This window comes from Anas platyrhynchos, chromosome 6 (genome assembly GCF_047663525.1).
Source record: "Anas platyrhynchos isolate ZD024472 breed Pekin duck chromosome 6, IASCAAS_PekinDuck_T2T, whole genome shotgun sequence".
Taxonomy (NCBI): Eukaryota; Metazoa; Chordata; class Aves; order Anseriformes; family Anatidae; genus Anas; species Anas platyrhynchos.
The window spans coordinates 29,604,962-29,617,098 of record NC_092592.1 but is presented as its reverse complement, the minus strand read 5'-3'; the positions used below and the strand labels follow the sequence as shown (position 1 = coordinate 29,617,098).

The following is a 12,137-nucleotide window of genomic DNA, read 5'->3' as shown; positions in this document are numbered from 1 at the left end:
TGTAATACATGCATAAAACATTTGCTGCATCACATCAGAGAAGAAACTTGGCCCATTAGTCTCACTTCCACAAGTGACCAGTAGTAGACACCAGGGAAAGAATGCAAGAAGGAGACAGAAGTGGAGAGATGTTTCCCAAGTAACTCTCCCATACACCAGAAATCTGTACTTTAGGGGTCTGTGTGTGTGTGCATTCCCATGGAGGGAGATGGCTGATGAATATCCAGATATACTTGCATGTTCTCTCTTACTTTTTTCCATTTTAAGTAGTCTCTTGTGCCGACGAGTAAAAGCAGATTGATATATGTATATATTTGGCATGGGTACTCTGCAGCATTTTCCAGACTAAAGGCTGCTAGATGGGAGTTTGGGATTTACAGGGCCCTGACTGCATAAGCAGGTTGGTCTCTCAGCCTATTTACCTGCGAGGCTCCAAAGAGGATCAGCCCGTGGGATGGAAAGGCAAGGAGATAATTATTTTTGGAGGGCAACAGTAAGAACGAAAGAGAGGAGGTAGTTTTTTTTTTATCTTTTACCTCAAAAAATCCTGCCTTATAACACTATTCTGTTAACCCTCCTTGTGTTTTGCATGACCCTGAACAACATACAGGGTTGGAGGGCTAGATACAGAAAGGGGAATCCAGTGAGGACAGAGCAAAAAGGAAACTCGAGAAGAACAAAGACTGAAAGAGCAGCCAGGAGTAACTCTGATGTACAAAAATACATTTATTTTCAACAATTTCAAAACCACTGCCTTTTTTACAGTAGAAATATTCAAATGGAACAATAAAACCAAGAACAGTATATATATATATATGTATATATATGACTCATGCATTTGTATTACTGTGTTTAATACAAGTATTGCAATTGTCTGCCTCATTTAATCCTTTAAAACCATGGTGGTGGTTTGGGTTTAATGCACTGTCCAACATCATCAGAAGGGATATGAGAATTCTGGTTTGCTTTTTCAGACCAGCACATGCTGGAATCTGTGTAGGAACTGACTGAAGGAAAAGGGAGGAGAACAGGACATCTTTGCACATCCCTTACATCAAGGCTTAGTCCAGAAGAAAATGCATGTTCTCCTGTGCCTGCTCTCATCAATAGCAACTCTAACTGGAAAACTCTGCAGTCCCCAGTCTCTCTAGCCTCATTTCCAATCCTGCCAGGCTTAGTGTTGGGTTCTTAAGCACAGGTTAAACCAAGTAGAGGATCTGTTGGGTGTTCATAACAGATTTACAGACATACAATCATAAGCTGCAGCTAGTCTCCTGGTCTCATGCATTATTCCTATGTTACAGTCAATACACGGCAGAATCTATCATGGGGGAAAGGCTGGCAGTGATAGAGGCCACTGACCCAGTCTCTTGCTCTCCCTTTCTTTTCGTTTTTATACACAACTTATTGTGGGAGCTATTTATGTTCTACTTATCATACTGCCTCTTTCCTTCCTCCCTAAGGTAAATAATCATCTACAGCTTCAAGGACTTCCATTACATTTCCTCAGGGGTAAAACTTGCAGGGAGGAAAAAAATGGGAAAAAAAAAATGACATCCCCAGGTTGCTGTTCCCCATCATGTAGTATACAAATAAAAATGTACAATTTTCCAGCCTGTGCCAATGCCCCAGGTCACTACCTTCCAAATAAAATGTGGCTAGCACTGGCTGCCTAACCCAAACCTTACAGAAGTCCCCTGGATAGCTGCAGACTCAGCTACCCTTCTAGCATCCTAAAGGAGCAGCTTTCAATCACTAACACAAGGTTTTCCCAGCTGCCATCAGTCATGCTTTGCCCTAATTCAGGGGGTATGATCTGGCAAACATGGTCCCATGCTCTTTCCAGACATGCATGGAGCACACTCACGTTCAAGCAGTAGTGCAAGAAACTCCCCTGACAGGTGCTGATACCGAGAAAGTGTAAAAGGTAAAGGTAAAATTTGAGTCAACTCAAGAACCAGGCAAGGTTTTTGACATCTAATTTTGGGTCCACGGTTTTTGTTTACTTTTGAGTACCTTAGGGTAATCTTAGATTGAAAATGTCTTTCTGGACTGATGTTTCTCCAAACTTCTCAGCCATCACAGAGATAAAATTTGGGGAGGAGGGATGAAAATGTTTCAATTTTTAATTTTTTCAGTAGCTTACTCCCAATTTTTTCCTTCTTGCTTCCTCCCATCCATTATGAATTACTTTAGCATATTTAAGAGTATAAAGGGAGAAACTGTTAAATTGTAAAAACTGTAATCCCATTTCTTTCTTTTTAAAATCAACATAAGATCATTTCTGTGAGAAAAAAAAAAAAAAAAAAAAAAAAAAAAGAACATTTGAAACAGTGAACATTTTCACTTTGTTTCCTGGTTTAGAAAATAAAAATATGGAAAATAATGAATATTTCTCATCCAGCCCTCTGCAGCAGCTCACAAAAGCAGTCCCTCAAATTCTAACGATCAGCAAAGACTGAGATCAGCCCACAATTTAGCTCAAGGCCCACAGGACCATTGCTTATGTACATCCCTCCCATCTATGCCTAAATGGGAAGCTATGGCCTTGCACTAACAGTGTTATCACCAGAGTGGGCCATTACTGTAAACTACTTTGGTGTTTCAGAAGAACAGTGACAGTAACACAACAGTTTATGTACATGTGATGGATGGAAACTCAAGTTTAAAGAGAAAAACACAGCCATCACTCTTCAGCTTGTATTAGAAACTAGAGCAGAAAAGTGAGGGAGGAAACAGAAAATAATTTTCTTTAAACCAAGAAAAAAGGCTCACAAGCCTTACTGAAATGGAGGAGCAGAACAACTGAGAATATTTAGTTTTAATTCTTTCCACAAAACAGTGTTTCCCTACGTTTTGCTTTTTACTATTTTAGCACTGAAATACCTTCTGTGTTTTTCCACAAAACAATACTTAACCACAGTTTTTCTCCCCTTTCAGGCCACATCAGGATTCTAACCTTTGAAAGATCTTCCAGCCTATTCAGAGTGAACACACGTAGCTGAGGCTGGTTTGCAGCCAGCATGTTGTGATACAGAGAGGTAGCAAGTTAACACCTTAATCCTAGACATCTTCTCATTTCAGTCCAGAGATATTAAAGGGAGAATTCTCTACCTAGATTGTCACCTGACTTAATTTCTGTCTACTGTCACCATGCAAGCACTAGAACATTTCCCAAACATGCCTCTAATCTTCCATCCACTCCCAGTAGGTCTTATAGCTCAACACCCTGCAGAATAAGGTCTGCTTTTAGCATCATCAATTCAGGACAAATAGATAAAAGCAACTCTCCACCAAGTCTACCTCCTGCCCACTCCTAGGGGCTATTCTCAACTTGGTGTGCTGGAAGATTCCTAAGGAGTTTTTCACTATTTTTTTTCCATTAACCTCCCTGTTTGTATCAGAAATTACCAACCCAACATTCAAAAATTACTCCACTAGCATTTCTGTCCAGAACTGGAAACACCCATTCTAAAGCACACACAAGACCCTTCCTAGCTCAGTTATTTAGGCCTGACTAAGCATCCCCTTCTCCAAAGAACAGTCCTTAATCACATGCATCATGTTCAACCAAAATCTAATACTCTTATGCTTCACCAGCTTAACAGGTAAAAGTATGATGTATCACTGGGAAAGGAGCTAATGCAGTCTGGCACACTGCCGAGTTGAGGCTGTACTGGGTACTGCAAGCACACTGGTATTTGTGCACATTGAGATTGTGATAATTTTCTGTTTTCCTTATTTTCCCGATATCACCAAGATCCTTCTCAGAAGTGAACAACAGCAATGGAGGTGAATAGATGATGAACATCACTAAAATATTCGTGAAAGACTCATAGTCCATCCAGATAAAATCTTTTTCTGCTCCTTCATAGGAAATTATGATACACATTAATAAAAATAAAAAAAGGCTTGCAGTTATACACAGAGAAATAAACCGTGCTGTTTACACACAGCAGTGTAAGATTGAAATAGGACAGACAACTGGAACACACTTGGAACCAAAGTGTGATTCAAGTGCTCACCACGGTCCCTGTTTGGCTGGCGTGTGTGTGTGTGCGTGCATGTGTGTGTGTGGTTCAGGTTTTGTTTTAAACATATCTTCTTTTACTAAACATTAAATTATTTCCCAAGAAATAAAAAGCTATGTACATTGTAATTATCTACAGTAGGCCTTCGGCATCCTCGCTATTCACATGCACGGGGTTCGGGCTGCATTCATAAACTCAAACATGCCTCTTCATTGCTTGCGGTGCTGTCCCTTCCAGCCAATCCACAATCCAAGGAACACCGATGGGTATGTTTGCTCTGTTTTTTTCCCCCTTTCTCAGCAGTCAACAATGCCAGAGGGTGACTGAAATTAAAAGCAATTAAAAAAGGAGATCTTGCAAAAAGCTGTGACATGTGTATCAATGGAATGTGAGGGTTGTTGGCAGGCTGCAGAGCCTGGTCCCACAGCTTAGCCTGGGCCTTCTGGCAGGATGAAATAGCTGATTCATGATTCACAAAAGGGGCTGAAAAGGGACCATTTACTTATATTTATCTTGCCTTCTGTATCATATCTGCCAATTGTACTTTAATACTTAATTCCCATTCTGTATTTAACAGGAGTCTGGTATTCAAATTCCAGCACACACTTCACTTATTCTTTGCTCTTTATTCCTAACCTGACAAGTATTTCCTAAATATGAAGAACCCTCGTTATTTATGAATGCAGCCCTGGTAAACAGAAAAAGCCCACCCCATCCCCTCCCAAATGATAATAATGACATATAACTCTCTCTTTTCATAATAATAATAATAATTATAACAATAATAATTACAAATAAAAATTCAGAAATGTTGTAGACCAAGAGGACTCTCAGTATTAAACACTAGTGCAGTTGGGGATTTCCTTTGTGCTTTCACTGTTGGCAATTGTTGAGATGCTTCCTGTGGAGGGGAAAATGGAGAAGAGTCAGTGCACTGCCTTCAACAGTTTGATCTATACTGCTTCTTACTCCTTCTTAGGATGTGTTTGTGTAAGTGTATAGACAGAAAAGGTGCTTAAAAGTAATACACCCTGTGTTGCATTTGCAATAAGCATAGAGCATACAGAAAAGCTGTTATTACAGCTCTGTTGGCCACCAGTAAACTCATTGAGCCATTGGTGACATATCCCCTTGTAATGATAGCACACCAATGGTGTAAGTTTGGCTTAGTTGATTCTTCTGAGGGTTCAGAGAATTTGGGAGCCTTCCAAAGGAAAGACAGGGTCATGAATAGACCAAGGTGTGAGTCACAGCTTTTTCTAACTCACTCCTATATTCCTGTTATTGTTTCCAGTCTCCTACCCTGGTCATACAGCATTGGGATAAAGGCTGGAAAATCATAGGTAAAATTCCCTGTTGTTCTGTTGCAGGGAGACTTTGCCCCTATCTCAGTATCTGCCTGTACCTATGGTCACAGTCACTGCCTCACCTAACACCTCACTGACAAACATCCTCACCCATAACATGAAACAAGCCCAAGCCAAGGGCTGTGCCTCACCCATCACTCGCGTGTCCAGTTCTTTGTCCATCAGCTCCTCGGGGTCTGTGAACTCACTCAGAGTGATTTTGGGGGCATTTTCACTTTGGCTGACAGAGCCAATCATTTCTTGCTCCTTGTCATGCTGAACTTGGGCATAGATATTAATCCAAGGGATTTTCCTGTGCAGGAAAGAAAATATTTGAGGTTATATTTTGCCAAGGGATCCTTGGCATGTCACTGATTAATCAGACCGATTAAAATGAAACCAATCCCCGAAATGCAGCACTGGCAGTAATGTAGAGTAGCATCATCTCTCAGGCTGGTGAAAGCACCACAGGGACATTCAGCTCTGAGTGTGCCATTAGCATCCACTAATAACATCAGCCTAAAGCTACCCCAAAAGTTTTAGGCCACTACCTTCCTACCCTGTGCCTCCAGCAGTAAACCTAAATGCTCTGGCCCTTCCCTTTTAAATGAGAAGACGTGCACACAGTTTACACCATACCCCCAAGTCAGACAGCAACAATCAACTAAGTTCAATCAGTTGCAATTGCCAACTCTCTCAGTATTTATTATATGATCAGCGGTGCATTGGAAACCAAAAGTAAAAATCAATTTGAGCACTACTATTAACTGAGAAAAAATTGCTAGGTTTGTTTCTATTGACAGGCCCACACTGACACAGTAGAAACTGCCACATCAGAATGAGTTATAAAGAATTGGCCCTGCCTCAGAGGACAGAAAGGACTTGAACCTCATAAAAGCTATGAAAACTCTATTTGTTACCATTTCATTGCAAAACACAGTTCACCATGCTAAGGATCACGCAAGTTTGTAGGGACTTATTTTCCCTTGCTGTTCATGAAACCGAGAAAGTGGAAGCATTATTTCTTTTTTCCTTCTTCCAAAAGAAGTTAACTTGGACTGCTGGAATGATATCCTTGCAAGTCAGACAGTTAGACAGTTAGACAGATAGTTAGATAAGCCTCCAGGCATAATCCCTGAAGGAATGCAAGTTTAAAATAAGAGAACTGAAAAGTAATGTCTTAAGCATCTTGGGGGGTGCTACAGTTATCTGTGTTCAGTGGCCTGTTGGAAGGGGGCCAAATGTTTTTGTCTAATGTCCTTAGAAGGGCTCTGAGCCATGCATACCACAACACATAAATAAGGGAAATTCAAGGATTTTATCTGTTCATTAAACCACACAGGAGAGAGACACAAGATGTCTCAGAACTTCCATCAGTTTTATAGACCTATACTGATTTTACTCCAGTCAAGTTCTGGGCTTATATAACTTGCACTATTGGCTTGATTTGGCATTCTGTTCTCAACCAGCAGCAAGTCAGGACATATTGGGGATGTTTAGTTAACAAATCTCATGTTCTTCTCCTTTTCTTCTACCCTCCATCTTTCTAACTTTCAGACATGCCTTACAGTTCACTAGAAGACATCATTACTACACAGGGAATTCACACATTGCATTTAATGGTTGTGAAACACGTGGTTTGGTCAGGAAAAGGACTAACTACAATTTTTTTGTGACTCACCAGTACCTCTCTACAAATAATGCAGCCATGGAGAGAGGAACTCTTCCACCCCTAAGTTCCCCCACCCAAAATGCTAAAGAAAACAGATGAAGAAAGTAACAAGATCCACAAAGGGTTCAAGTGCCAAGAATACATCCAGAGGTGAGTGGAGACGTGGACATGAGAACATGCCTAGAAATGGTGGAAGACTCCATTTTGCTCCCAAACAATGCAATGGGAGAGTGACAGTCTTCTGAGATTTGAGAAGAAAGGTGAGGAAAGATCTTTGGAGTTATGAGGCAGAGAGCTTTCAGGTACTACAGAGACTTAGGGGAAAAGAGAAACTGAGCCAGGTGCACACACATGCATGCAGACACACACACTGAATCCTGTTGTGCCTCCCAGCAGACAGGTGCTCACAACTTTCCACCAATTACCACACTATTATCCCCCACGTATACACAAACAGCATTGACCTGCTATACACTCATCCTCCCAGGGAAGGAACAACCTATTTACAGCTGATTTCCTCAGCTTTCTCCCCCCTTCCTTTTCCACCCAGACCTCCTCAACAAGCATCTCTCTGGCAGCAGTGTTTAACATACCCGCTGAGTTTATAACTCGATGGGCTCATAATAAGGAGCTTGTGTGCAAACCAGCAAAGCATCAATTCTATAAATTTATTGAATTAAAAATTCATGTAGGCCTGCGCTCTCCCCACAACCTTTTCCTGTAAGCAGCAGTTCTGTATTCAGGCCAGGATAACCGTTCATCAGAAAAGTACATATTGCTAATGGACCTCTGCATCACTGAGAACAAGAGGGAAGCTTTTGTTTTCAACCCCTTACAACCTTCCATTAAGAACTGTTGAATGCTCTCACTGAGCTGAAATAGTTGCTTTCTGTCCTGAAAAATCAACCTGAGGACAGACACTCCAGAGTGTCTGTCTTTCCTAAAGTATCTGACTTTCCTAAAAACTCGAGCTTTAACCATTTCTTCCCTCCCACCCCGCACTGCCTTGTTCCCCCCTCCAGTTTGTAATGCATTGCATTTTCAGACAGATCTTTAAAAGACATGTTCTTCCCTGCCATGGAGCACAGCATAAAGCTGATGGATGCTGTGCTCAAGGTTTCAATAAGTCTCGGGTCACATAAGTGGTATGAGAGTTTGTTTCATGAGCTGCAGTAGCATAACAGGACCTGGAGCCTGCCAATGCAAAGTGGATTACCATGTTCCATACCACTCGACAGCAGTCAAAATATGCAGATCCTTCTTCTTGTTGACTGATCCCTGATCATAGATCCAAAGACATTAGCCCAAACCTGAGAAACTATCTCACTAAGACAAAAATGAAAACGCACCTTACAAATGGATGTACATAGATCTTGACACATCTCTCAGAGAGATTTCATTGCCTTCCTCATCCTATATCTAGGAGTCAGAGAAATCGTCAGCTGCCTCCTGGCACATTATTGCATCAATGCCTTACACAAAATCTCCAGGGGAATGGGACACAGAAACTCTATTCCACCTCACAGAAACAGAGAGGGGATTGGTGATTACAACAAGCAGGACAGGCTGAAGACCTGGAAATCTGCACCTCAGCAGATTCTCATACATGGATTCTCGGGAAATCGTCCTGGTCCACTAAAGTCAGCAGGAGTTTGGTAACAGATCCTGATGTGCACAGACTTAGACAAGGGTTAATGTAAGAGCTCAGAAAACAGGGCAGCTTTAGACCTGGAGGGTAGGACACATGCCTGTCATTCCATGTTTAGTTTTTGCATCCTATTAACAGTATTACAGCACTAGCCTTACCTGGAACTGTAGAAAAGCTGGAGAGAGAAACATATTGTTGGAATTTAGACAGGAAAACTCTAGCTTCCCAGTTTGGGGGTTTACAAACTATTGATGTCCAGATTTTTATTTTTATGTTTCTAATACAATATTTTGTCACAAGGCAGGATCTGGGTACACAGACCATTTAACACAGTGAGTACTGTACTGAATACAAAGTTCCTGCTAAGAAGCTCCACCTGTCTAAAATATATTCTTATGAGGTAGCCCTTCAGCTAACAGGATATTCTTACCCCATATTGTGTTTGATAGCTTGCAGCAGCAAAGTGCCATGGGCGAGCACATATCCTGCTTACTGCCCAAAAGCAAAAGGTTTGTATTAACAACTAGCAAAGAAAATCTCAGCACAGATTCCCTCACAAAGCCATTTGATGCTTAACACAAACATTTCTGGCATCAAGTTTCCTTCTCTTAACATAATGACACCTATTCCCCTGCATGACTAAGCTATTCACTTTGCAAGATACAAATGAGATCCTACTACACTAAGGCAGTTGGCAAGATGGATATAGACTGTATGAAGATATTGATCTTTTTTTTTTTTTTTTTTTTGACTAGGTTTGAATTGTGTTGCTCAGTACTCAGTGAGCACACATGGTTTGTTCCAAATTCTGGTCAGTGGTTCAAACAATCTGTTGAAGCAGGTCACAGCTTGATTTCTGAGCTCTTGGTGAACTTTCAGAGCAATGTGGTAGAAAGGCAGGACTTAAACTCCTCTCCGAGAAATACAGAGCTATACTGGTCTAAGCCTTAGGACAGTATACCTCACTCTACACCTGCAATCCAGGCACTATACTCTGCCTAAATTTCCTGTAAACCATCCACTCTCTCCTCCCTCATCCTCCACAGATTCTCAACTTACCTCTTGAATTTGTAGATTAAAAAAACAGCCAAGCCTACAAACACCACAGACAACAACATCAGCATCGCCGAACTGCTGTGACCCGTGCTGGAATCAACAAGGGGTGCTGCAGGAGGAAAGGCATAGAATTACATTTGCAAGATATTCTTAGGGAACACATGACTACCAGAGAATTGAGCTCAACCCTGTCTTTGCCACATCTGCTTTATTATCACCACTGCATGGTGCATGCTGTTTTCAGCAAGACCAATCAGTAGGAAATTAATTGACTCTTGTGTCCTTTGAAAGCCAGGCTCCTTTTTCAAGACAGTGCAGTAACATCTCCTAGTGAAAAGGCACAGCAAGCCGTGCTCATCTGAATGGCCAATCATTCCTGTATTAACATTCTGGCCTTTTCTTTTTAGGCTTTTCCAGGGACTGGAGTGGAAATTAAATTCATGAAGTGTGGCTTAATGCATATCTATTCTACTCTGGAGAAGAAATCTCATAGTGCCCATGAACAGTGTGACTCCCATCTTTCACAGACATGTCTCTCTCACGTGTGAAAGTGTCCTGGTCTTTTGAGAAGCCTCAAAGCTTGTCCTTCTTTTGGACTTTGCAGACCTGTCCATGACTTTCTAATCAAGTTGGTTTTCATAACGGAGAGGAGCCCAAAGCAATAATCCTGGACCCAAGCACATACTATGTTATAACATCTTGGAGTTTTGATCCATCCTTCCTCGGCATTTTTGGTGGTGTAAATAAAGTGTATAATGATACCTTGTTTGTGCAGCTATTTTTACAGCTCTTTGGAGCAGACAATCTTAATGGACTGAGCACTGTGCTGAGAATCAAGTGTCTGATGAGAAGTCCCTAATGATGTTCAAATGTTTGTAAGTAGCATCTGAACACTTCTCATTTTGCATAAGTATCTGGTTCCTTCTTTTTCTTTTTTCTTTTTTTCCTTGTAGCCATCACTGTCTCAGCAATAACTGAGAGTTTCACTCTAGGCTGGCCAAAATTCTCAGCTGCAGCTGAGAGCTTCACACTAGAGTGGTCTAAAGCACAGGGAGCGATGCAACTTGAAGTAATTATTCATTAGTATGTGAAAATTGAGATGTGTAACACTGAACTTTAAAGAAGCTCTAATTTGTAGAAGTCAATATTCAGGCCTAGATGTTTTTGTGAGTATGGTGCCCACATAAATCTTCTTGGCTCACCATAACATTAACAATCCCTCTCTGCAATAAGGATTTGATCCAATATCCATGAAAGTTAGTAAGAATACTCCCAATTAATTCTACAGGTGCCCAGTAAGAGTTTAACAGAAGATCTTCCACCTAATGTTCTAAAACACCTGAAAAACATCACTGTATTAGTTAATTAAAATCTACAGGAAACTCCTAAATGGAACTTTTAATACTTGCACAAACTGGTGCATGAAGATGTCACTGCTGAATTCTGTTTTCAACACTTCCTTCTTTTGCCACAGACATTGTCTTGAGATGACTAATCCTAAATATCCTACTAGCATATACCTAATTGTGTGTGCTCTGATGTAGACTCATCCTTCTGGAGCTGTATGAGTCCTCAAAAGATCCACAGCTACACCTTTTACTCCTCACTCACCTAATGTTAACTGAGTGACATACACAATGACTTCAACACCAGGCTTCAGTTCAAACTGGACCAGGTTTTGGTTGAGAGCATTAAAAAGGATTTCAACAACCTGTAGAAATAATAAGAGATACAAACAGTTACAATATGCAAAAGAGCAGGCTCTGGAGAATGTTCAGGAATTTATGTAGTCTATGAATGGTGACTAACATCTTATTAGCTTCAGGAAGAGGTGGAAGAAAGCAGGGAAGAGAAAGGAAGTGAGAAGACTGCAGAAGTGAAGAGAAACTTGTATATGTGCTTCAGACAGAACTGAATGTTACTGAATGCAAATCTCCCTACAGGACAGACATTTTTGAGACTTGTATATCCTTCTGGAAATACAGGGCAGGGGAGAGAACGGGTAGTGGAAGAGAAATAAGGATCTTTTCACCCAAATTCATGTGAATTTGAGCTAATGCACCTGGAAATCACTGAGACATAGGCTTTTCATTAGTGAATGATGGAACCGAGATGGGTGGTCCAGCCTAGTAACATCTCTTAACTCACCCACATTCAGGACAACCCCAGACTTGATCCTGTTTAAATAGATTGTTGGGGATGCTATAAATCCAGTTTTGAAGGTTAATGTCAAACTTTTAATATTTCTCCTTCATTTAGATGAGGGCCATTGCAGTGGAGGTTACTCATGGCTCAGCAACCTACCTATGATGTATTATTTTGTTGCCTTGCAGCATATACTTAACGTATACTGGAGCCTGAGCTTGTTAATGCATGGTCTCTAC

The 12,137-nt window shown here is 41.0% G+C and overlaps 1 protein-coding gene across 4 annotated transcripts in view; it reads right to left on the bottom strand.

Moving 5' to 3' along the window:
* Positions 1–706: 706 nt before the first annotated feature.
* Positions 707–12,137, bottom strand: part of SORCS3 (sortilin related VPS10 domain containing receptor 3) — a 281,108-nt gene continuing 269,677 nt past the window's right edge. For all 4 annotated transcript variants that reach the window (XM_027460385.3, XM_027460387.3, XM_038181612.2 and 1 more), the window contains 4 exons: positions 11,365–11,464; positions 9,757–9,862; positions 5,530–5,690; positions 707–4,932 (listed from right to left, as the gene is read on the bottom strand). In XM_027460385.3, the coding sequence (XP_027316186.1) occupies positions 4,868–4,932; positions 5,530–5,690; positions 9,757–9,862; positions 11,365–11,464 (432 nt within the window). In that variant the 3' untranslated portion in view covers positions 707–4,867. The remainder of the gene's footprint in view (positions 4,933–5,529; positions 5,691–9,756; positions 9,863–11,364; positions 11,465–12,137) is intronic.